Genomic DNA, 25,368 nt, shown 5'->3' with positions numbered 1-25,368 from the left:
AGACCTAAAGCTTTTTAAAAAGAAATTAAAACGTGGGCCCTGGATGTCAGTCCGGCCTGGAGTGGACAGGACAGTTCTAGGTTCATCCATCAGGAACTTAGGGGTCGGGATGGGAGAGAAATTGAGGCCCAGGTTTTAGTGGGAGGTGGGAGATACTGAGTTGCTGGCACCCAGTGACACCACAGAAAAACAGGAGCCAGTGTGTGTGCATGTGTGTGTGCATGTGATCTGCATGTGTGTATCTGCATGTGTGTGCCTGCGTGCCTCTGCATGTGTGCATGTGTGCCTGCGTGTCTGCATGTATGTCTCTGCATGTGTGCGTCTGCATGTGCCTGCATGCGTGTCTTTGCATGTGTGCGTGTGCCTGCGTATCTCTGCAGGTGTGTGCACGTGTGTGTGCGCATGTGTCTGCGTGTTGTCTGCATGTGTGTGTCTGCATGTGTGTCTGGGGGGGGGGAGAGAGGTGCGGTGCTGAGCAGGAACGGGGACCCTTTCTACTATTGGGAACCCCCCAACACCCAAATGTTCTAGAAGCATCACTCAGATCCGGTCGCTTGGAAAGCTGGGAGCAGAGCAAGTCGATAAGGACAAGAGAACACTCCATACACGTCTTTGGTTCAAGAAGAAGGCACTCATCGACCTCACGATCCTCTCCCTCCCTCTCTCCCGGTCTGTCTCCCTCTCTCTCTCTCTCTCTCTCTCTCTCTCTCTCTCTCTCTCTTTCGCTCTCAGGTTCGGGAAGGGGTGGCACCCGGCAGGCGGGGCCCCGAGCCGGGTCCCAGGCCAGGGAATCCTGTCATCCAGCACAAATCCTTGGGAGAAATCTTTGGTATCAGGCGTGATTTTCCAATCACAGACATGAGCTTGAGTGAGGTAGCCTTTACCTGGGGGAGGGGAGGGGCATTTCACTAGAAATGTCTTTTGCATTTTCAAGGGAGTGGGCGGGCCGCCGCCTCCCTGGGAGGCAGCCGATGGGTGGGGGGATTTCAGGGAGGGAGTTCCTTCTGGCCTCGGATTTTGAACCCCCGGAGGAGGCGGACTCCTGGGATCCCGCGGCCGGCCAGTCTCGGAGGTCACCCAGACCAGATGAGAGGAGCCGGGGAGAGCGCGGGGTGGAAGGGGGGGCGCTCATTTTCATTTCCGACCCTTCCCATTTGTAAATTTTTTTGGCAAAAAATGGAGCAAGCGGATTCCACCTTCTTCGGCGTCTTCTCTTTGGCGAGAGTGGAAACCAACACCAGGTTCAACCCCGCTGCCCCCTGCAAGCCCGGTTCAGCCCCCGACGCGGGCGGAAAGGACGGCGGTGAATTCCAGAAGGTTCCACGCAGGAAGCGTCTCCACGGGCCCGTGCAGAGGGGCTCCTCCGGGCGGCCCCAGCGGCGCCTTCTCCGTCCGGGTCCCCTTCTCCTGGGAGCCTGGGCGTGGTCTCCCGTGTCCGGAGCTGCGTCCTTCCCTGCGCTCCACGAAGGTGCCTAAAGGTAAAGTGAACTCAACAGACGGGGCGGGAGGGGGGGTCTGGAATCTACCCGCATGTGGGAGCCCCCCGTCCCCTGCGGCCTGGGATGGGGTGGGAAGGGTGCTCGCCCGTGGGTGCTGGGCGCCCGCCGCAGGCCCCTCCCCAGACTTTAAGGCAGGCGATTCTTGGCACGAGGAATCCCGGCCGCTGAGAGGGGCAGCTCAGTTCTCGGCCGCAGGGGCCGTCCTGCCAGCGGGTGGGGTTGGTTCTGGGGAGGGTGGGGGACCGTAAGGATCCGGCTTGATGTGGGTTCTTGGCGACTTTGGAAAGGGCTGAGGTCCCTGGGGAGGCGGCCGGGGCGGGTGGGGAGGAAGGAAGGCTTCTCCTACCTCCCTCGGTGGGGCAGGGGATCTCACGGAGGAGGGGTTATTCTTTAAAATTCCATTTTTAAATACCCGGTTTATATTTCTAGTATGTGCTTCTTGACCCGCTTTAGGGGACAACACAGTGAGCCCTGGTTTTTCTCGAGGCCCTCTGGGCGTCCTGAATGGAGAGGGGGCTGGGAAACCCCTTTCTGTCACTCCCTCCCCTCGGGGGGGGTGGAGGGCTTCCTTTGGCCTGGAGGGAGTGGGCGTGGAGGGAGGAGGGGGGGCCCTTTTTGTGCACTTGGGCTGGGGGGTGTGCTGCTTCCCCCTCCCCGGGTGTGGGGGGCCCGGACAGCACCCCCTCCAGGTGCCCCCTGGGGGCGGGTCTCCGGGCCGGCAGGATGGGGGGAGGAGACGTGGGGGCACAGCGCCCAGGCCGTGGAGGCAGGGAGGGCGCGGGGCCGGGGCGCCTCAGGCCTTGGAGAAAGTGGCCGTGGCGCCGGCGGGGCCCCCGGGGGCCGTGCTGGGCTCCTCAGCCCAGCGGTTCATGCAGCGGCGCCGCGCGTTCATGAAGAAGTTGCTGACGGTGTTGAGCTCCAAGCCGAGCTGCTGCGAGATGGTGACCTGCATCTCCTTGGACGGCCGCTTATTCTCCTTGAAGATGGCGATCAGCGTGCGTCGCTGCAGGTCGGTGAACACCAGGCGCTGCTTCTTGGGTTGCAGCGCGCGCTCCTTCTGCTGCTCCTGTTCCTTGCGCTTGCAGGCTGCGGGCGAGCGGCGGGCGGGCGGGCGAGCGGGACACAGCGCCACCGTGTGGCCGGCCGGGGAGAGGCAGGCGGCGCACGCCGCCGGGAGGATGAGGAGGAGGGGAGAAGGGACACGTTGGGGAAAGGCGAATGCACATAAGGACCCAGGGAGAGCCCAGAAGCAACAAGAATGCAGGGAGAGGCAGAGGGGGAGACAGCGGGGAACACAGGGACGCACAGACACAGAGACAGAGACAGAGACAGGGAAACAGCAAGGTCGACAGGGAGACAACGGGAAAGTCCAGGATGCAGCCAGAGGGCGGTGGAGACAGGATGGAAGGCGAGGACAGGCAGGGAAAGCAGATGCGGTGGGGGTGGGGGGAGGACAAAGAAGGGGACACAGTGTGAGCGCCCCTCTGCAGGCACGGCTACCACCCCCTCCAGCCCCCTTCTCCATGGAGCCCACTCAGGCACCCCCCAAGCCTCATACCCCCCAAAACCCCGTCCTCCCGTCAAACGCTCCCGACCTAAAGGACCACAGAAATTGATATTGGTAACTTTCTCCTCTCCTTTCTGCAGCCCCAACCTGGGGGTGTTGGGGAAATGACATGGAAACTGCACATGTGAGTTTTTGGCTCAGTGTAGACTCGGGTGAAATAACTGGTTAATTACTAGGTCCTGGGGTGCATCACAAAACCCAGCAGCCTTCCCCAGAAATGATGGGCCAACCAGGGCCTTTCCTTTCTTTCTTTTCTTTTTTTTGGGGAGGGGAAGTCTTGCTATGTTGCCCAGGCTGGTCTCAAATGCCTGGCCTCAAGTGATCCTCTGGCCTCAGCCTCCCAAAGCACTGGGATTACAGGTGTGTGCCATGGCAACTGGCTCTGACAACCAAGCTCTACGAATGAGCAGCAGCGACGCTGCTGTAAGGCCTGATACCCTTAGGGACCCTGTGAGTCCACAGCCCAATTCTGACATCTGAATCCCTGCTTCCTGCCCCTGCCCCTATCCACAGGCTGAGACCACCCAGACTTGGCCTCCCTCAGGCACCCAGTGGACCCTCTGGAGCGCAGAACATCTAAGGAAGAAGACTTTGGAGGAGGAGGAGAGAGTGCAGGGACCACCTCTTCCTCTCCCAGATGAGCAGGTCACGCTTCCTCTTGGTCAGCCTGCACAGATCGGGGAGAGGGCTGAAGGAGGCTGCCCCGTGGCCTGCAGACCAGACACTTGCAAAGGGGAGAAAAGCAAAGGCTCGGGGTGATGGGGCAGGGCTGAAGCCGAGTCCTGCTCTTGCTGCTCCAGAAGCAAAGTAGACCCCTCCACTCAATGCAGTGGGTGTCAGTGGGTACAAAACACAGGCTTCCCCACCTAGGAGCTGGGCCACAAGTCAGATGGGCTCATTTGTGGCATCAGCTTGAAACTCCATCAGAATCTCAATTTCTCTCCTGCATCCAGACTGGGACTGTGGTGCTGAAGAGGCTGTCCTGCCCTTGTCTCCATCCCGGAGTTCCAGCTACTCTGTGACCCCAGAAGTGGCCGGTGGTGCAGGTTGTACTAGTGGGTCTCTGCTCCCAGTCTCCTCTCTGTGCTAGCCGTGGTGGCCTACTGGGATGGCACAGAAAGCTTTTCTTTTGGTTGCAGAACAGCCTGGAACATGACATGCTAGATCAATGTCCATACACGTCCGCAGAAATAAATGAATGTTCCCTCTGCCATGACTCATGTCTCGGGGACAACAGGTTCGCCCGTCTAGGGTGTGAGCTGACACACACTTCACTCCCTCTGACCTGGAATGTGTGGGGCTTCTAACTGCGGTTTCAGGTTTCACAATTAAATGCAAGTGATGCCTGTGGGTTACTGCACATTTTAGAAAAGCGTCTAACATGAAAAAGAGAGGGAGAGAGAGAGAGTGAGGGAGGGAGGAGGGGGGAGAACAATGGAGAAAAATGGTTTGGTGGGGGAGGAATAAACTCAGAAGGAACCGACAAGGCAGGCAAAGCTATAATTAATATTCCCAGAGGGGTAAGAGAAAAATATCCTATCCATGAAACAAGTACAGGATGCTGTTAAGTAAAAGGGACCATTAGAGAGTGAGGAAATGCTCTTAAAATGTGAATATATAACAGCCAGAGTAAAATAATTCCATGTAAGGACTGGAAGATAAAGTTAAGCAGATATTGGCTGGGCGTGGTGGCTCACGCCTGTAATCCCAGCACTTTGGGAGGCCGAGGCGGGCGAATCACGAGGTCAGGAGATCGAGACCATCCTGGCTAACACGGTGAAACCCTGTCTCTACTAAAAAACAAAAAAAATAGCTGGGCGTGGTGGTGCATGCCTGTAATCCCAGCTACTCGGGAGGCTGAGGCAGGAGAATTGCTTGAACCTCGGAGGCAGAGGTTGCGGTGAGCCAAGATCGTGCCATTGCACTTCAGCCTGGGCAACAAGAGCAAAACTCCATCTCAAAAAAAAAAAAAAAAAGAGAGAGTTAAGCAGATATCCCAGAAAATGGAACACGTACACAGCTGCAAAGATGGGAAATGAAAGAGAATAAAAAGTTAGAGGATGAATTAAGATGAAGCAGGGTTGTCACCTGATCAAGAGACAGTTCAAAAATAGAGGAAGAGATGATCAAATAATGAAAAAAATCTAGTGTTGAAAGATGAGTTTCCAGTTTAAAGGTGGTCAGGTGCAGTGGCTCATGCCTGTAATCTCAGCATTTTGGGAGGCTGAGGCAGGAGGATCACTTAAGGCTGGGGGTTCAAGGCTACAGTGAGCATGATCTCACCACTGCACTCCAGCCTGGGTGACAGAATAAGACTCTGTCTTAAAATAAATAATTTTTAAAAATATATAGGCCCACCGGGCATGGTGGCTCATTCCTGTAATCCCAGCACTTTGGGAGGCTGAGGTAGGTGGATCACTTGAGGTCAGGAGTTCGAGACCAGCCTGGCCAACATGATGAAACCCTGTCTCTACAAAAAATACAAAAAAATTTAGCTGAGTGTGGTGGCAGGCACTTGTAATCCCAGCTACTGGGGAGGCTGAGGCAGGGGAGTTGCTTGAACCCAGTAAGCAGAGGTGTAAGCTGAGATCACACCACTCACTCCAGCCTGGGCAACAGAGCGAGACTCTGTCTCAAAAATAAATAAATAAATAAATAAATAAATAAATAAATAAATAAATAGGCTGGATGAAGTGGCTCATGCCTCTAATCCCAGCACTTTGGGAGGCCAAGGTGGGAGGATCACTTGAGCCCAAGAGGTTGAGAGCAGCTTGGACAATATAGCGAGACCCCATTGCTACAAAAAATTTAAAATTAGTCAGGCATGGTGACTCACACCTGTGGTCCCAGTTATTCAGGATGCTGAGGTAGGAGGATCATTTGAGCCCAGGAGGTCAAGGCTGCAGTGAGTTATGATCATGATACTGCACTCCAGCCTGGATGATAGAGCAAGACCCCAGCTCTAAAAAAATGGGGATGGGACATCAAGTCCTCAGCTTAATGAATGAAAAAGACACTCAAGCCTCATTGTTGTGAAATTTCAGAGCACCAAGAATAAAGAGAAAATCCTAAAAAGCGTCTAGAGGAAAGCCAGATGTCATGCAAAGGATCAAGAATCCAAGCAGCTTTGGGTGTGCAAAAACTAGCAGACAACAGAGCAAGGCTTTCAAAGTTCCAAGGAAAAGTTATTTTCAGCTAGAATTGCTAAATACCAAAAGACCAAACATGAAAGTGCAATAAAGATATAATCAGATGTTCAAGGACTCCAAAACTTGACTTCCCACATACCCTTTCTCAGAAAGCTACTGGAGGATGTGTTCCATTCAAACGAGGAGGTAAATCAAAAAAGGATGGTGTGGGATTCAGAAAATGTGATCCAACCTAGCTGAAAGAGAAAAGGGGTCCTCCAAATGAGGATGAGGAGGACCCTGGAAGACAGCTAGACAAAAGGACCCCCAGGGTATGGAGGGCAGCCCCACCCAGATCAGAGATGACCTAATATGTGTGGAAAGTCCTATTGAGTTGGTTTTAAATTTTGTTGGGGAGCATGGGAAGAATTTTTGTTTGGCAGCTATCAACTCCTGGAAAACCAAAGAGTTGTACAGGAAAGGAAATGCAGTCCTAGTACTCTACATGGCTCAGCTGTGGACGATGTTTGCCAAAAGCATAATAATGTTAATTTACTAAATGTTAATTTAGGCAACAGACTGTATTTGTAATTATATTGAGAGACTGACAGAGAGGGAGGGTATGGGTATGAATCTGGAAAGATGGCAAAGGAAAACCTGAAGGGTGAACAGTGTACCAGGGAGCCTTTTATGTGTGAAAGGAGAGACAAGAACCTATGTTTATATTTTATCTGCATAAAGAAACGCAAAAAACTGAATTGACCTCTCACCTCTTTGGCACTCGGCCACCCTGTGAGGATTACAGGAGAGGACCCAGTCCTCCATTCTTTCAAAGGGAAAGCTGAGTCAAAACTCAATGGGGCCTTGAAATTCCAAGGGAGGCCCTTCTGCCTCACCTGTTGTAATGTTTAATTCATTCACTCACTCATTTATTCATTCATTTAGCAATTTACTCACAAATTTATCCTACATTTACAGTAGGGATAGAAATACAAATGCTCCTCAGAAAGTTCACAAGATCTTTGTGTCAAGAGATTTACATGTACCTGGTCACTCAATTCTTAACAATAATTCTTGTTTTGTTTTGAGACAGGGTCTTGCTCTGTTGCCCAGGCTGGAGTGCAGTGGTGCAATCATGACTCACTGCATCCTTGAACTCCTGGGCTCAAGCAATCCTTCCACCTCAGCCTCCCAAGTAGGTGGGACTGTGGGTGCACACCACCACATCTGGCTAATTTAAAAAAAACCAAAAAACAAAACAAAAAAAACCCCACAAACATATATATATGTTTTTTGTTTGTTTGTTTGTAGAATTGTGGTCTCACTATGTTGTCCAGGCTGGTCTCTAACTCCTGGGTTCAAGCAATCCTCTAGCTTCAGCTTCTCAAAGTGCTGGGGTTACAGGCATGAATCACAGTACCCAGCCTCAATCCTTACAATAATTCTACGAGGCAGGGGGTTTTCTCCTTATTTACTCAGAGAATGTGAGCCACCCCTCAAGCTTGCCCAGCCAGTCCCAATAGGGCAGCCCAGAAAACAGAGTCCACTGGCCTAGATGGGGGAGGGAGGTAGGATGCATATCGTCCCTTTCCCACCCCACCTCCCAGGCTCCAATCTGGTGCCTAATGGGGACCCCAGAGGCAGAGGCTGGGGGAGGGGCCGGGCCAGGCAGAGTCTGAAAAAACTTCGCGTTTTGTCGATCGCAGCAAAAAGAGGCTCTGCTGCCCCCCTTCCCAGCGTTCAATCTAATTACAGCTCCTCACAGCCCAGATCGATCTAGTCGGAGCTGTTTACCGCGAGCAGCTTTGTCATCGCTCCCATCCCCCACGGCCGCCGACAGAGGTGTAAGTTGGAGTAGGGGGGCCGCCAGGACGCCCCCTCCTTGCGTCCCCTACCCATCACCATCACCACATGACCCCTGCAAGCACCCCACCCGACATCAGGTTCACCCCCACTCCAGTCCTAAAGGCCACCCCTGTGCCAACCCCAGAGGCCATGGTGGTTATGGATCCCTTGTGCAGAAGTGAAAACAGGCTTGGAGAGAAGGACTGACAGGCCTCAGAGTGGGGACGGGGGTGAAGCCCTGGACTTGGCCCTGGTACCAACCACCAGCCTCATGCTGCCAGGGCCCACCATTGCCACCTCTGCCACGCGACCTCCACCAGCCTCCAATGAGGCCTCCACCTCCGTCCTCTCCTCCACCATCACTCCTGCACCACCAATGTCAGTGCTGTCCCATCACACCCTCCATATCACCTCCAACTCCAGCACCTCCTCCTCCACCACCATCTCCAGCACCTCCACCTCCTCCTCCATCACCTCTTCCTTCACCACCTCCACCTCCACCTCCATCACCTCCACCTCCAGCACCTCTTCCTCCATCACCTCCACCTCCACCAGCACCACCTCCACCTCCAGCACCTCTTCCTTCACCACCTCCACCTCCACTACCTCCACTTCCATCTCCATCACCTCCACCTTCAGCACCTCCTCCTCCATCACCTCCACCTCCACTTCCACCACCTCCACCTCCAGCACCTCCAGCACCTCCACCACCTCCACCATCACCTCCACCTCCACTTCCACCTCCATTACCTCCACCTCCAGCACCTCTACCTCCACCTCCTCCACCTTCACCTCCACCACCTCCACCTCCATCACCTCCACCTCCACCACCTCCACCTTCACCTCCACCACCTCCTCATCTACCACCTCCACCACCACCTCCACCTCCATTACCTCCACCTCCAGCACCTCTACCTCCACCTCCTCCACCTCCATCACCTCCACCACCTCCACCTCCTCCACCACCTCCAACATCACCTCCACCACCTCCATCTCTTCCACCTCCACCTCCACCATCACCTCCACTACCTCCACCTCCATTATCTCCACCTCCAGCACTTCTACCTCCACCTTCTCCACCACCATCACCTCCACTTCTACCTCCATTACCCCCACCTCCACCACCACCTCCACTTCTACCTCCATTACCTCCACCTCCACCACCACCTCCACTTCTACCTCCATTACCTCCATCTCCACCTCCTCCACCACCTCCACCTCCACCACCATCTCCACCACCTCCATCTCTTCTACTTCCACCTCCACCATCATCTCCACTACCTCCAACTCCATTATCTCCACCTCCAGCACTTCTACCTCCACCTCCTCCACCATCATCACCTCCACTTCTACCTCCATTATCTCCACCTCCACCTCCAGCACCTCCACCTCCTCCACCTCCACCAACTCTACCTCCTCCACCTCCATCACCTCCACCCCCTCCACCATCACCTCCACCACCTCCTCCACCTCCACCACCTCCACCTCCACCACCCTCACCTCCACCACCTCCTCCACCTCCACCTCCATCACTTCCATCATCACCTCCATCTCCATCTCCATCACCTCCTCCACCTCCACCACCTCCACCTCCTCCACCTCCACCACCTCCACCACCCTCACCTCCACCACCTCCTCCTCCTCCACCTCCTCCACCTCCGCCTTCTCCACCTCCACCTCCTCCACCTCCTCCACCTTCACCTCCACCTCCATCACTTCCATCATCACCTCCATCTCCACCTCCATCACCTTTACCTCCACCAGCCCCATCACCTCCACCCCCATCACCTCTACCTCCACCACCTCCATCTCCATCACCTCCACCTCCACCACCTCCACCTCCATCACTCCTACCTCCATCACCTCCACCTCCTCTACCTCCACCACCTCCACCTCCACCACCTCCACCTCCACCTCCACCACCTCCGACTCCACCACCTCCTCCATCACCTCCACCTTCCACCTCCCCACACCTCCTCCATGACCTTTCTTTTACTCACCCCCTTCCTCTGTTTTCTTCACCTCCCCCTGATTTCCTTCATTATCCTCATCAACACTGCTGAACCCCATCCTGGGATTCTCCTAGTATGTGGCCAGCACTGGATACTCAGCCCCTGGTTCCATCACCAGTGGCTCCTGACCTGTAGTCAGGGGATAGAGAGTGGCCCCCAACACAGACCTTGGCCACCAAGCTGGAGGAGGAGTGGGGCGGGGCCAGGCTGTCAGGCTTGCTCTGGGACCCCAGGCGAGTCCCATTCCCTTGGAGGCCTCAGTCCCTTCCTTTGTAAAGACAGTGCGCCCCCTTCAGGCATGTCTCGGTGCAGGCCAGTCCTCCCCGGGCTCCTGAGCTCTTCCAGGTGTTTCCCTCTCCCCATCCACCACCAGCCGCCTCTCTGTCCGGCCTCCCGCCCTGGCCTCACTCACTCAGCTCCTTTGCACGACGGTTCTCTCTGCCTGGTTGCTCTTCCCCAAGTCCCCTCCCACCCCCCTCAGCTCCTTCTAGTCTCTGCTCAGGTATTTTCTTCCCTGTGAGGCTACCCCAACACCCCTTGTCTAATCCCACAACTCTCCCTGTCACCCCTGCCACACCCCTTCTTCTTTTTACAACAATTCACCCGCTCTGTCCAGGGGCCCCACTGAGTGAGGGTTTGGGTCCTGACAGGAAGCCCACTCCCTGCAGCCAGCCCTGCACCTCCTCCAGGACCCTGGGGACTGAGGCCCTGATTCCAGGAGCAATCACCCCCGGGAGGCTCTGATCTGAGAACTCCAGGTACCCCACCCATCCCGTCTCCCCAACGGTTATCAGTCTTTTTTTGGAATCTAAGGATGAGGAGGATCTGGGGCTGGTTCCTGGGGGTCCCCGGGGCCCTGGGAGGAGATCAAAGATCAACTAGAAGAGACGGAGACCCCACGCCCACATCTGAGCCCATGCACAGGGAGCCCGGCAAACGCAGTCATGGTGGCTTTACTGTAGCGTCCAGCCTCCCGCCCCAGGGCACCGTCCTGGGCCTGCCCCGCCGCCCCCAGCATCAACAAGGCGGTCGTTTTATTTTCTGGGCAGGTGGGATCAGGAAAGCCCTGGAGCGGGGAGGTCCCGGGAGTGTGGCAGCCCCTTCGCTCAGTTATCCCTGCTGTTCCCGCTGTGTCCAGCAGAGGGCAGCCGTCCCTGCCCCAACCCAGGAAAGGGCCGGGGCTGTAGGCCGTGTCTCATGGCGGGGAAAGGGGGCTGGACTGGGGGAGATCCTCAAGTTCCGGATGAAGGCATTTCCTGCAGACCCCCTGGGATTTGGCCCCCACACACCAGCTCTGTCCCACCTCCTGCCTTTCTAAAAGTTGCTGGGGACAGCCGACCACCCCGGGGCCCAAGAGGGTGGTCTGACCTGCTGCCCTCTTGGGCCCTGCCTGGTGTTGGACCATCTTAGCCTCAGTTTCCCCAACTGTAAGATGGTCTTGATCATGGTTGGGCTGTGGGGAAGGGTCTAGCCAGAAAAGTCCTGAATGAATATGGCAGGGCTAACAAGAGGCTCCCAGCTCCCATCTGGGAGTGCCTGAGAGGGGCTGGGCTCTGTGCGACACTTGCCTTCCAACCACGAAGTTTCCCCCTCCCTCAAGGAAGGCCTTGAGCCTCAGGTTTTCTCTCAGGATCTTCCTGGAGAGGGGAGAAATGGAGAAACTGGGGCCAAGAGTAGAAAGTTGGGTCACTCCAGCCAGAGAACTCCTACACATTCCTCAACGCCCAGGAGCAATGGCCTCTCCCCAGGAAGTTCCTCCCTCCCCCCACAGCGGAGCCTGGGGCCCGTCCTCTGGGACTCCCAGGGGCCACTGGTCCTCCTTTTAGCCTCGTGGGGCCTGAGATCTTTCTGTGGCCCAGCACAGAGTGGAGGTATAGGCAGTGGCTGAGTGATTGTGCAGTGACTAACACGTTCCTGGGTTGTCCCACATGAGGGTGGTGGAGCATGGGGGGTCTCAGCCCAGACTGCAAGACCCTGCTGAGGAAGACCAGCAGCCACTGCCCTGGAGCACCGGGTGGGACAGTGGGGCTCCTCGAGTGCCCTCAGCAGGAAGCCGGTAGCTGAGCAGGGGCCCTGAATTCACTCATTGCTGCAGCCCAAGCTGGGGCCCACCTGTCAACCCCCATCACCCTCCAAGAGGGGACCAGCCCCTCTCCTCCTCCTCACCCCTCCTTTCCCCATCATCCTCCAAGAGGGGAACAGCCCCTCTCCACCTCCTCACCCCTCCTTTTCCACTCACCCTCCCTCTCTCTCCCCTCTCTGCTCTTTTCTTTTCCTCCCTTTCCTTCCCTCCCTCTCTTTACCTCCCTCCCCTCTTCCCCTTCCTTCCCTCACTTCCCTCCCTTCCCTCTCCCCCTCCTCCTCCTCCTCTCCCCCTTCATCCTCCCCTTCATCCAGAGGCCTTTGGAGGGGCTGGGCTTGTAACGGGGGAGCCTTCAGGATGCAGCATCCACCTCGCCCCTGGAGGCGGGCCCATGGGTGCCTCTGCACACGTCTGACGTTGGCTGCGTGCGGGCTGAGGGTGCCAGCCTCTGTCCACCATCGGGTGTGCCCGCGTGGGGCTGCCTGAGGCTTCCCAAATGTCCCGGCGGGGTGGAGGGCGAAGTCTGAGCGAGGTACTGTGTGTGGGTGGGCGGCGCCTGCACAGGCACTCAACCACGATGGGGATCGGCAGCCCTGCACATCCAAACCCCACCGAAGTGAGAAGCTGAGAAACCTATGACTGTTAGGAAAGCTGTTCCCGTTCTGCGCGGGAAAACGGGTGTCAGCTTGTGGGGCCCTGGACGGGCGGTGGATGAGGCAACGGATCTCGGTGTGACATCCGTGTGTGGGATGCAGCTGGCTCGCGGTGTGGACGTGAGATGTGAGGGCTGTGGGGTGTGCAGGGTCTTGGGGTGAGTGTGGGTGTCACCCCGCAGAAGCCTGCGTTGTGGGATACGCATCCATGTCCGCCCAGCCCCAGGGTGGCTCCTCTCTGCCTCCCCCTGCTCCCCTCACCACGGCAGCCATGGGGACGCGGGTGGGCTCTGTGGGCCGAGTGGCCTTGAACGTGCACCCTGGCCTCTCTGGACATCAGCTTCCTGGTTTATCAAGTGGACGCAGTGACCCAGAGCCCTGGGTTCCCACCGGGCTGCAGTCCCAAAAGTAATGAAGGAATGAACGCCGAAGCTCGGACCTGCAACCGACTCATCCGTTCAACATTCAGGGAGCAGCTACTGCATGAGGCCAGAGAGAGGCAGCTCCAGGAGCTGGCCTCCGCTCACAGTCACAGGGCAGCATGAAGCGGCGGCTGCCTGGGACTCTGTTCCCCAACAAGGAGGCCAGCTCCGCTCTGAGTCCAGGAAAGGAGGAGAGAGGACGCCTTTGGGTGGATACTGGAGGGGAGGCGCGGGCTCCACTGGGCTCTGTGAGGCCTCCGAGTGGATACACAGCTGGCTGGGAGGGAGGATGGACCAGAAGACCAGGCCCAGGCTTCGGGACGGCTGGAGGGAGGGTCCCTGAAGCCCAGTGGACACCGGCAGTGCTGGGGGCGGCACGGCAGGAGAGGCACAAGCCAGGGTGGCACCAGGAGGAGGGGGACGTGGAGGCTCCTGGGGGGTCCCCAAGGTCCAGGGAGGAGATCAAAGAGCAACTAGAGGAGATGGAGACCAGCTGGGCAATGCCCAAAGGGAGAAGATGCCCCAGGATGCAGCAATGGGCGATTCAAGTGACCGTCCCCTGTCCCTCTGTGCCTGACAGTCTGTACAGTGCCCCAAACTACCAAGCCACGTGAGTCTACCCTGCTGTGTGCCTGTCCCCTCCGCGTGTCCTGGAGCCGGATATCCCCTCCCTCAACCACCTATGGCGCTCAGCTCTGGCTTCTTGGAGCAGACAATTCAATATGGAGCCCGGTCTCCGGCTGGGATGACGACCAGTTTCCTTGGCAATGCGTCCTGCCCCCGCCACCAGCTTCCCGGCCCCACATGTGGGTTGTACTGATGGCCCCCCCCCCATGCTGGTGTCTTGCCCCCCTGTCTCTCCAGACCCAAGTCAGTGGGTGACTTACCCAAGGTCACGTGTCCAGTTACTGTGGGGGTCCCGGGTCACATACCTACACCCTCTGTCTACACCCTGCACCCCTGGGGGAGCTGGAAAATTGGTTCCCATGGGTGGGAGGCAGTGGAACCTTCTCCAAGGAGACGGGGCTGAGTCATGCCCCAGGCGTGGACCCCCAGAGGCCTCCCCAGCCCCTCATCTGGCCCCACTCTGTTCCCGCTACCCCTCCACTCTGGGTGGCGTACCCTCTCCATGCCTGCCCTGCCCACATCTCACGAGGCCTCGGAGCCCACCTTGGCCTCAGCAGGCACCCAGCCCTGGGAGGTCCCCGCCCACCTCCCTCTTGTCCCCACCCCTCTCCCTCCAGCTTGCCCCGCCAGCCTCCCCTGATGGGATTTTAATGACTGCATTTTCAAATTAGTTCTGAGCCTTCAAAGACTTAACCGGGAAACGCGTTTCCACTTGGACTCTCGGGCTGTCGCTCCCTTGCGGCTCCATCTGGAGGCTGGGCCGCCGTGGGGTGGGGGCGTGGGGGTGTCAGGGGGCACCTCTCACCCTCCGACATGCAGCCACAGAGACCCACCCCATTCAGGCACTCTCAAACGGGAGCAAAGCGAGTGGGCAAACACACACACGCACAAGGCGTTGATTAAAAAAAAAATAAATGTTACAGAGACGCAGCGCCTGCAGTGGGAAATGGATTTGAAAAAGATGACAGGAAAGGAATCAGTGATAAGAAGCGGCTGAAGCGGCCACCCAGAAAGGGGCTGGGGAGGCTGACCCAGCGTTTCAATTATTGGGAAATTAATCCACAGATAAACTCACACTTGTAAAATGATCCGCCCCGGACGTATTCATTGCAGCCGCTATGGTGACTGCGAACGACTGGAAACAGCCTAAATGTCAGCGGGGCGGGGACGTGGTTCAGGAAAGCCTGAAACCACCGCCGAGTCAGAGAGCACTAGGCGGCCGGCAAAAATGATCAGGATGCGCGCTTCACGGATCTGAGTGGGGGGAAGAATCACGGAGCATCTGAAGCTCCCCTTTCTGTTAAAAAAAAAAAAACAAAAACAAAAAAACAAAAAAAGGAAATAAAAATTTATTCCTGGAGCGCAGCCTTTTGCAAGAAGGAGAAATACAAACTGTGATTTGCAGAAGGGAGGGGAATGGAAGCCCCTCGTCTTGCCTTTAAATTCGGAACCTGGCGAATGCGTTAACTCTTGTAAAATCGTGTAGATTTATTTATTTGTTTATCATTTTTTGAGACAGGGTCTGCCTGTGTTGCCCAGGCTGGAATGAAGTGACGCAGTCATGTCTCACTACAGCCTCGACCTCCCTTGCTCAAGAGATCCTCCTGGCTCAGCCTCCTGAGTAGCCGGGACCACAGTGCACACCACCACATCCGGCTAATTTTTTTTTTTTTTTTTTTGAGATGGAGTCTCTCTCTGTCACCCAGGTTGCTGGAGTGCAATGATGCAATCTCGGCTCACTGCAACCTCTGCCTCCTGGGTTCAAGCGATTCTCCGGTCGCAGCCTCCGGAGTAGCTGGGATTACAGGCCTGTGCCAGCACGCCCGGCTAATTTTTGTATTTTTAGTAGACATGGGGTTTCGCCATGTTGGCCAGGCTGGTCTGGAACTCCTGGCCTCAGATGATCCACCCACCTCGGCCTCCCAAAGTGCTGAGAAGCCACCGTGCCCGGCCACATCCGGCTAATTTAAAAACAGTTTTGTAGAGATGGGGTCTTCCTATTGCCCAGGCTGGTCTGGAACTCCTGGACTCAAGAGATCCTCTTGCCTTGGCCTCCCAAAGTAAGCCTCCCTGCGGGGCCAAAATAATGTAGAATATTTTAGGGAACCAGGGAGCAAAAACAAGGGAGGTGGAGGAGGGGAGGAGGAACGTGTCTTGTCCTCCCACTGCGCTGGAGCTGAGCGCACCCGGGACGGCCGCGGTTCTGGGGCGACGGACAGGGAAGAAGGCCACTCGCGCCTGGTGCGGCGCGGTTTCCCCTGGGGTGGGATGCGGGGGTGGGATGGTGGGCGCCTGCTGGGGGCTGCGCTTTTCTGCGGAGCCCGCACCAGTGACCCTGAGGCTCCAAGGCCGCGGGCGCATGGTCCCGGGTCCCGGGTCTCCTGGCGCCGGGGCACGTGCGTCCAGGTCCTGTCAGGCTGTTGGGGGCCGGGCGCGCTCGGGGATCCACACACCCGCCAAGGACCGACGTGCGCAACGCGGCGGCTCCAGCCCGACTCCGCAGCTTCCCGGGTGCTGCGGGACGGGGTTTGCTGGGTGATGGAAACTGAGGCACAGTCATCCCCCCAGCAGGTCCTTGGACAGGAAAGGGCTCTTGGAAATGCGTGGACCCCTGCTGCCCCGCAACTAGCGTCCCCCACTCGCGCATCCCACTCCCCGAGGGTCGGCTCGACCTTCCCAAAGCCCCAGCTCCAGGGAGGAGAGCCCAGCAGCTTCTGTCCTCCCAGAAAGGACTCCCAGAAAGGAGGGCAGGAGGGCTGGAGGGCTGAAGGGCTGGCGGGTGCAGCTGGGGGCGCACGGAAGGCACGAAGGACCCCCAGCAGCCAGCACGAGGGTCTCCGGATGGCGCAGTCGCTGCGTCCAGGGGGAGATGGGGCTTCTTCCAGATGTCCCCGCACCCCACTTTGGGGAGTTGCTGGCTCAAGACTCTGCCAGAGGGCGGATGGGGGTCCTGGGTCAGTCTGCACTCCTCCCAGTGTGAACGCAGGCGTCTACACACATGTCCCCGGGTGCGTCTACACCTGTGACCCGGGCACGCCTCTCCAGCAGCCTGTGCCAGGCACATCTTCGAGTCTTTGTTTCTCTCTGCTGTAACTCTGTGGCTCTGTGCTCATGACTTGGTAGCTCGGAGGGGTCCCCCATCGCCCCCCACATCTGCCTACACTCGGGACTCAGGAGGGGTGCCGGTTTCTCAGCCCCTCTCACATTAGCACCTACTTGGCAGAGGGGAAACTGAGGCCGTAGGTGTCCCAAGGCTGCCCAAGGTCAGGTGGGTCTCCCTGGCTCCTGGTTCAGCCTCTCCCCTACCCCACCAGTGCTTCCCTCCCTATTGATCAGGGCCCATATTTAATTAAGAATTTGATTCCACCCAGTACCAGCTCTCCCGGGTAAGCCGGGCTACCTGCCGGCGACTTACAAAGGCTCAGCCTCCCTCCTAACAGCCACTCAGGGCTTTCCCACCTCCCAGCCTTTGTCCCTGCTGGTCCCACCAGCCAGAAGTCCCCTCCCACATCCACGCAGGAGGCCACCACCGGAAACCACATTTATATCTTAGGGCTCTGGGGAGCCACGGGGCAGGGTGCCAACCCGGGGAAAACGAACTCCAAAGTGGCCATGCAAAACTCCCTTAGGATGTGGGGGAGACGGCAGCAAGGAGGAGTGGGCTGGGCGCGGTGGCTCATGCCTGTCATCCCAGCACTTTGGGTGGCCAAGGTGGGTGGATCATCTGAGGTCAGGAGTTCGAGACCAGCCTGGCCAACATGGTGAAACCCGGTCTCTACTAAAAACACAAAAATTAGCTGTGTGTGGTGGCTCATGCCTGTAATCTCAGCTACTTGGTAGGCTGAGGCAGGAGAATCACTTGAACCTGGGAGGCAGAGGTTGCAGTGAGCCGAAGTTGCGCCACTGCACTCCAGCCTGGACAAGAGCAAAACACCATCTCCAAAAAAAAAAAAAAAAAAAAAAAGCGGGAGTGGAGCTGCCGGGAGGCCTTGATGGGGAAGGAGGAGGGGGAGACCGCCATAGTGGTTTAGACTAGAATGGTAATTGTTGTTGGAGAAGCAGCACGGAATGGGAGGGAGATTCAGGGAGAAGAATGAATGGTTCCTGATTAGTTCTAGGACTTCAGGCTAAGAGGACTTCAGAGCCAAAGGCCAGCTCCAGCCCCTCACCACTCAAGAGACTCCCCCAGACTCCTCTGTGATGTGGGGGCGAGCGTCCCTGTCTCCCAGGCTACAGAAAGGAATTATTGGGACTGAGGCTGGCGTTGGGAGGGGGAGGTCTGCCGGGAAAAGCAAAAGCGGGGATGGTCCTGGGGGCTCTGAGCTGGACTTGATGAGGCTGGGACCTGGACCCCCCATCCTCTCTGGGAGTCTCTGGTGGTCTCCCAGGTGAGAGGACTCACATGCCCACACCACCATCATACTTGGAGGAGCTGGGGGACCGGGAGAAGCGCAGCGCAGGCCTCACTGCCCCTAAAGGATGTGGCTCCTGTGAGGTGGGGAGGCGGAACTGGTGGGTCACCTGGCCCCACCTGAGGATCGGCCAAGTGGCTGAGAATGTGGAAAGTGCCACCCCGCTCTGGTCCCTTCTCTGTGGTCGTTGACCTCAATACACCTCCAAGCCTTCGTCCTGAAGCGTCACCTTCCTGGAATGCTCCCCATCTCTGCCGGAGGTCAGGGAGCCTGGGCATCCCCAGCCTAGTGTTAGGCCCACCAGACTCAGCGGGGTCGGAGGAGCCGAAACCCCCACGCCCTGGTCCTGTTATGGCCCCTCCTGGCGGAAGCTGGCTCCACATCAGAAGCAGTGCGGGGCTCTGGCAAGTGCCTTTCTCTTCGGCCTCAGCTTGCTGGTCTGTAGGGTGGGTATGGGAACCGCATCGTGTTCAAAATGTCATTCCGGGCAGGTGAGCTGAGGAGGAGGGAGAGGGCTGTGGGCACCCAGAGGTGGGAGCCTGAACCCTGATCCTGGCCCAGGTCCCTAGCTAGGGCTGCGCCTCCCTGGGCCCTGAAGTTTTGTGGGGGGGTGCTGGTTTGGGGGCACCAGAGTCACCCGGGTTTCGTGCACAGCCCCACATGGGTCTGGTTCTCATGGTCCTGGGCACGGTCTGGGTCTATCCACACTCCGTGCATCCCTGTGGAAACCTATGTGTCCCCTTCAGACCCCTGAGCCCCTCCAGCACCTCATACCCCCTCTCCTAGGCGTCATTTCATTCTGCCCGTTTCTCAGATAAGAAAACTGAGGCTCAAGCCCTTTTGCCAGGGATCAGCCAGGGACAGAGCCCAGGGGAGGCCCGGGTCTCCAAGCCCCTGACCTTGGTTATCTCTACTGTCTAGTGGTGTGGGGCGTCTTTTTCTGGGGGTGCCCGTCAGAGGCGTGGACCCCTTGCGGTAGAAAGTGGGGTTTTTGCAAAAGGCACAGTGGTCTTTACCTCTCTCCTCTCTTCCCCTTCTTTCCCTCCCTTCCCTCTCCTCCTCCTCCTCCTCTCCTTGCTCATCCCTCCCCTTCATCCAGAGTTTGGGTGGGGGTTCCAGAGTGCTTGTGGGGGGTGGACACCTGTCCCTTTAAGGGGGACTCCCAGATTGCCTTGCCCATTTCAACCTCAGCCCTTGAGGGTGGCAGTGGGTAGGGGGGAGAAGTGGGGGAGGGAGGGCCTGTATGAGCCTAGGTGGGGAAGAGCTTCTGCCTCTTTTTCCTTTCCATGTCCATCCCCTCAGGTCACCAGTCGCTGGCATCCCCCCTGCTCACCCACCACCAAACAGAGGTGCCCAATTCCTGCACCAGGTGCCCTCAGCATGCAACTCCATACACAGCTCTGGTTTTTGTCCCTAGGACAATTTGTTCTGCTTAAGGGCAAAACATCCCATCCACCTGGGGGGGGGGGGGTCCTCCCTGCCTCAGTTTCCCCCATGCTGGGCTTCACCATCCCTCAGGGATTCTGGGCTCCTGCCTCCCCATGGTGCCCACAGGAGGAGACGAGGCCCTTCTTTCAACCACCTCCATCTAACTTTGTATTATCTATACACATATTTTTTTTCTGATCAGTTACAAAAAATACTTTTCCTCCGGAGTTGCAATTTAAACAATATTTGAAGACGGCCGAAGCTATCGACCCGGCGACGGTGATGAATTAGAGACGGTAATTCGAATTCATCGACCGCCCCCACCCCCGCCGAGGAGCCCGCCCGCCCCTCCCCCAGCCCCTCCCCCAGCCCCTCTCCCATAATTACTGTTGGAGACGGCGCCAGGGGAGGGCTTTGACCAGGAGGCAGCTCCGAGTGCGGGACTCGGAGGACCTTGGGGTGGGGGTAGGGTGAGGCTCCCAGCCCCATGGGAATGGGCTTGGGGGCTGCAGGACTCCCAGACGACGGGGTCCAGAATCTGACAGTGTCAGACCCAGCATTCGGTCCACCGCACGCACATTTTACAGATGGGTAAACTGAGGCACGCAGAACAGGCAGTGGGGCCGGGACTCCGAGGTCTGCGGTGGGATTTCTTGCGTGCTTTGGTGAAACAAGGAAACCACCCATTCCCCTCCGTGGGGAAGGAGGAGGGGGCTGTGGGAGGGCGGGGGTGGGCAGAGGCAGCCTCCAGCATCCAGAGTTCCTCTCCCTTCTCTGTCTCTCTCTCTCTCTTTTTTATTTTTATTTTTATTTTTGTCTCTCTGCCTCTCTTTTCGTCTCTCCTTCACCTCTGTTCCTTTCTCGGCTTCTTTTTCTCTCCTCCCCATCTGTTTCTCCCGCTCCGGGTCTCTCCCTCCCCACTCTCTGGTTTTGTCTCGAGACCCCTCCCTCTCTCTCCATCTCCACCTCTCCCCCTCCCTCTCTCTCCATCTCCACCTCTCTCCCTCCCTCTCCGTCTGCACCTGCGGGTCTTTCTCCCTCCCTGTCCCCGTCTGTCTCCTGGCCCCGGCGCCCGGCGGGACACTCGGCACCTGCGGAAACGCGTGGCCGGCCCCGAGCCGGGCAAGCGCGACGGGAGACCCGGGGCGCAAAGTTCTCCTTGGAGGAGGCCTGGGGAGGCCCGCGGTGTTCGCGGAGCGGGGAATGGGGATGCCAGAGTAGAAAGGGCCGCGAGTCCTCTGCTGCGGGGTTGAAATGGTGCGGGGGCGGGGGGGGGCAGAGTTCCCTTTCCGAGCACCAGCGTTGGGGCGTCGCCGTCGCCGTGTTAGGTGGAGATGGGGACGCATCCGGCCATCTCCCCCTAACCGCCGCGATTTGCCGCTACTTAACCGCTTTTCATTTGCGCAGCGACCGGAACTAAAGGCCTGGGCCGGAGCCTAATGACCCCGCGGCCCTCGCCCCCGCCACCTCTTACGTCCCAGGCGGAGTCCGGTGGTGTAGATGCGGCCCCCAGGACACCTGAGACGCGACAGGTGCGCAAGGTTGACGGCGTGAACCCCGCGGCCGCGGGGCTTTGCGGGGCCGCGCGGCGGGGCCACGGCGTGGGCAGCGGACCCGGCAGAGAGGGGGCGGGCAGGGTGGTCCGGGTTTATCATCCTCAACACCCCAGCGCCCTGCGGGAGGCTCCGGGGTGCCAGGAGCCGCGCTCACCCCTCCGGTTCCCCCACGCACCCCTGAGACGGCGACTCTTCTAACTCTCCCTTCCTCGACAGGAAACCCAGACTCCCAGAGCTGAGACTGTTTGTCATTGTCACAAGTCAGGAAGACGAGGCACAAACGCAGCCTGTTTCCCCATCTGCAACTCTCCCCGTGGCAGAAAGGGGACGGCGGAGGCCTGGATGGCGGTGGGGCCGGCAGAAGCGAACACCGACCTGGGTGCAGGGTCGGGTGCCGGCGAAGCAGGCAGTGTCCACTTAGGGCGGGTGCTGGGTGCTGCTGTCCCGGCTGCGGGGAGCCCACCCCCCCCATGGGACTTCTCGCCTGCGGTTTGCCCTTCTGTGACGCTCTGGCTGATGTTTTCTGTGGCCCCCAAATCTGCAATTCCAGTACTGCTAAGGGGTCGTCAGTTACATAACGTGACGGGGAAAAATGGAGACTGGTGTGGACTCTGGGTGCACCCACGGTGGACACAATGTCCCCCAAATATGTGCTGCAGAGGAGGCAGGAGGTGGTGGGTATCGGGATATAGAAGCTGTCCCTGCATTACTGGTGTGATAGCAACCACTTGGTGTTTAAACGTCAGAGCTAGGCCCGGCGGGGTGGCTCACGCCTGTAATCCCAGCACTTCGGGAGGCCGAGGCGGGCGGATCACCTGAGGTCAGGAGTTTGAGACCAGCCTGGCCAACATGGTGAAATCCCGTCTCTACTAAAAATACAAAAAAAAAAAAAAAAAAAAAAAAAAAAAAAAAAGCCAGGCGTGGTGGCGGGCGTCTGTAATCCCAGCTATTCAGGAGGCTAAGGCGGAAGAATAGCTTGAACCTGGGAGGCAGAGGCTGCAGTGAGCCGAGATCGCACCACTGCACTACAGCCTGGGCGACAAGAGTGAAACTCCGTCTCAATAAATAAATAGAGCTGCCAGGGGTGTGCCCTTTGCCACCTGAGGCCTCGCGTTGCACCTCGAGGGCCGTGGCTGTGTGCGGATATGACCGCCTGTCTGTGATGAGCACACGAGTGCCGCTGTATGTGTTATGGGGAGGGGAGCAGGACAGACTGAAACCGTCCAAGTTCACGCGACCTCCCTGAGCACAAGGTTACCCTGCCACACGCGAAAGACTATTTATTTTCCCCTGCCCCAACGCAGAAAAATCTAAGAATCCCATAAGAGGTTCCGGCTAGTCACCTTGCTTGCTCTGCAGAAGGGGGAAACTGAGGCCGGCCTGTGGGTCCAGGCTCCCAGGGGGTTGTCTGGTCCTCCTGGGGTGGAGGGAGGGAATGGCTTGCTAGGGAGGAACAGCACAGGACCCCCCGCTGTCCTCTCTTTCCCCAGCCCCCCTGCCTGGACGGGCTGCCTGGGGGCATAGCCGCAACCCCCTCTGCCTCTTTGCTAGTGGGGCGCCTCCCAGAGCCCCCGCCTTTCTCGCCCTTGTGCTCGGAGAAGCGATCGATCAGGCGCCAGCCGCCGCGGCTATTGTCCCTGTGGCCCGGGTGGACAGCCCCCTCCCCAGCACCACCAGGGAAACAAACCCCCACCTAGGCCAGGGGCCCTCCTGCACCCCTACACCTCCACCTAGGAAATGGGGGCCCGGCCGGGCTGCCTGTAAGAGGGCAGGTGTGGACTTAGCTGTTGTCAGCTGGGAGGGAGGAGGGAGGAGGGTCCCAGGGGGCCGGTGGCTGAGTATGAGACAGAGACAGAGGCGGAGAGACTGACAGGGAGAAGAGAGAACGAGCAGGAACAAGAGCAAAACGTAGAGCAAGAGAAAAACATAGAGATACCAGTGTGTTCCGACCAAGAGAGGAGAGAAGTGGACATGAGAGACACAAAACCCCAAAGCCAGGCGGGCAGGGGCGCGCGCACCCGAGCCACCACCAAACTGCGCGGGGCGGGCGCCGGGTCGGGGTGTGAAGGCCTCCGGGCGGCGCGGGCCGAGGGTCCCCGGGGCCGCCCCTCCCCCGCCATTCTCGGGTGACCTTTGCCAGCGGCCGGAGGGGAGAGGGAGGGGGTATCGATCGCGGGGCCGAACTACAAAGAAGCGCGCGCTGGGGCAGGTGGGGGGATGAGCGCGGGCTCGGCCTCTGCTGCTGAGCTGCGGGCGCCCGCCGCAACGTCTCGGAGCTCTGTGGCCCGGGGCTGGGGGCTCAACAGCCCCTCTCCACCCATTCTGGAGGAGGGGAGTGGCGCCTTAGCGGACAACAGCAGCTCGTTCGGGGACACAGCTCCCCCCAACAGGCGCGCGCTCACACACACACGCACACACACAATGAGCTTTCCTGAGGGCTGCTTGGGGAGAGGCTTGGAGCCTCCCAGCAGTCTAACAAGGACTAGAGAACCCCTACGCGCTCCCGAAAGGGGCAGAAGCGGCGACCCGGGGGTGGGGAGGCGGCACAATCCCTTTCTCCCTTTTGGCAACGGTACAAACGGGCAGCGGCGCGGATCGCGGTCTAGCTTCCTGATCGGGGGTCCCGGGCTGCCGGGGCGCACGGGCGGGGCTTGGGGCGCTGGCCCCGGGCATCAGGCCGCCGCCCCGATAGGTGCTCGAGAGTCCAGAGCCGGCGCCCCCAGGGTCTGGCTGTGCGCGCCACGCTCCTACCTGCCAAGCGCAGCGCCGACATGCGCTGGAACTCTGGCTCCTGCAGCCACTTCCACATCCTGCGGAAGGTCTCGCGGCCGGATTTGAGCTTGCTCCACGGCTTGGGGTTGCGTAGCAGGTCAGAGAGCGTACCCTGAGAGCGACACAGGATCCGCTGCGCGAAGATTGCCTGCGGGATGCTGTAGCGCTTCAGCTCCGCCGTGATGCGCTGCGCCACCTCCTTGGTGTTGATCTCCTCGGCCACTGCGCCCGCGCTGGGGCCGCCGCCGCTCCCGCCGGGGCCGCCGCCTCCCCCGTGCGGCCCGTGCGCCCCGGCCGCCGCCAGCCCGCCCAGCGGCGCCAGCAGCCCCGCGGCGCTCCCGCTGCCCGCTCCGCCGCTGCCTGTGCCGCCGCCGCCTCCGGGCAGCCCGCGGGCCAGTGCGTCCTCCGCGCGTCCCAGCAGCGCGGCGTGCGTCTCGAAGGCGGCGGGCGGCAGCAGCTTGTCCCCAGCCAGGTGGCCTGGCGCGCCGTAGGCGGCCAGCGGCGGGGGTGGCGGCGGCGGCGGGGGCTGCGGGGCGCCGTGCAACGCGGGCGGCAGCGCGTTGGGCAGCGGCGACAGCGGCGACCCCATGGCGGGCAGCTCTTTGCCGTAGGGTCCGTAAAGGTGGCCCACTGAGGCGAGCGCCGCCCGCTCGTCGCGCATGAGGGTGAAGCTGCCGCTCACGCTGGCCGCCAGACGCTGCGGCGGGGGTGGCGGGGGCGGCGCGGCCGCCGGGTGCGGGTGCGCGTGGGGATGGCCGCCGTGCGCCCCGGCCACGGCCGCGGCCGCCGCATGCTGGTGGAACTTGTCGGCCACGGCCGCGAGCGGCGGCAGGTGCTGCAGGGGCGTGAGCGTCGTGTAGGTGCCGCCCAGGCCCGGCGCTTCGCAGGCCATGCCCATTGCCGGGTGCAGCGGGCCCGCCAGTTCCCCGCGGAAGTCCGCGCCGCCGCCCGCGCTGCCCGCGCCGCCCGCGCCACCGGCGCCCCCACCGCCGCCGCCGCCGCCACCGTCCAGCAGGCTCGCCATGCCGGCCACCAGGCCCGGGCGCCCGGGCGCCACCAGGCCGCGGTGCTGCGCCGCCGCCGAGCGCGCGTGGCCCGGGCTCAGCAGCTCGCCCGCCTGCGCGTGGGCCACGCTGTGCAGGCCCCCCAGGCTCTCCAGGCTCAGCTCCATGCTCGGCCGCCCTCCCGCCGCGCGCGCTCCTCAGGGCCGGCCCCTCGTGCTCAAGGCCGCTGCATGACTCCCGCCCGCTTCCCGGTGGCTGCGCGCGAGGCTGCCCAGCTGCGCGGCGCACGGCCCGGCCCGGCTGCGAGCGCGGCCACCAGGATGTGGCAGGGGAGCGGCCGCCGGCGGCCCGGCCCGGGTC

General features: G+C 59.4%; 1 protein-coding gene and 1 long non-coding RNA gene across 2 annotated transcripts; one reads left to right on the top strand and one right to left on the bottom strand.

The window, feature by feature from the left end:
• Positions 1 to 2,252: 2,252 nt before the first annotated feature.
• On the bottom strand, positions 2,253 to 25,175 carry ONECUT3 (one cut homeobox 3). The gene is made up of 2 exons (XM_054465423.2): positions 23,984 to 25,175; positions 2,253 to 2,585 (listed from the first exon to the last, which is right to left on the bottom strand). The coding sequence occupies exons 1-2, from the start codon at positions 25,173 to 25,175 to the stop codon at positions 2,293 to 2,295; spliced, it is 1,485 nt and encodes a 494-aa protein (XP_054321398.1). The 3' UTR covers positions 2,253 to 2,292.
• On the top strand, positions 2,382 to 4,274 carry LOC129020699 (uncharacterized). The gene is made up of 3 exons (XR_008495888.1): positions 2,382 to 2,508; positions 3,580 to 3,711; positions 4,020 to 4,274. It is a non-coding gene; the product is annotated as an uncharacterized LOC129020699 (long non-coding RNA).
• Positions 25,176 to 25,368: the final 193 nt, after the last annotated feature.

Source organism: Pongo pygmaeus, chromosome 20, assembly GCF_028885625.2.
Source record: "Pongo pygmaeus isolate AG05252 chromosome 20, NHGRI_mPonPyg2-v2.0_pri, whole genome shotgun sequence".
NCBI classification, from domain to species: domain Eukaryota; kingdom Metazoa; phylum Chordata; class Mammalia; order Primates; family Hominidae; genus Pongo; species Pongo pygmaeus.
The sequence above is the reverse complement of the archived record's forward strand: the minus strand, read 5'-3'. Positions and strand labels throughout refer to the sequence as shown.

Bases quoted from the DNA above. Each gene is read 5' to 3' on its own strand.
- ONECUT3 (XM_054465423.2), bottom strand. From the start codon at position 25,175: ATGGAGCTGAGCCTGGAGAGCCTGGGGGGCCTGCACAGCGTGGCCCAC. The intron at 2,586-23,983 runs GTAGGAGCGTGG...GCTCGCCCGCAG, and splicing joins GTCGGCGCTGCGCTTGGCAG to CCTGCAAGCGCAAGGAACAG.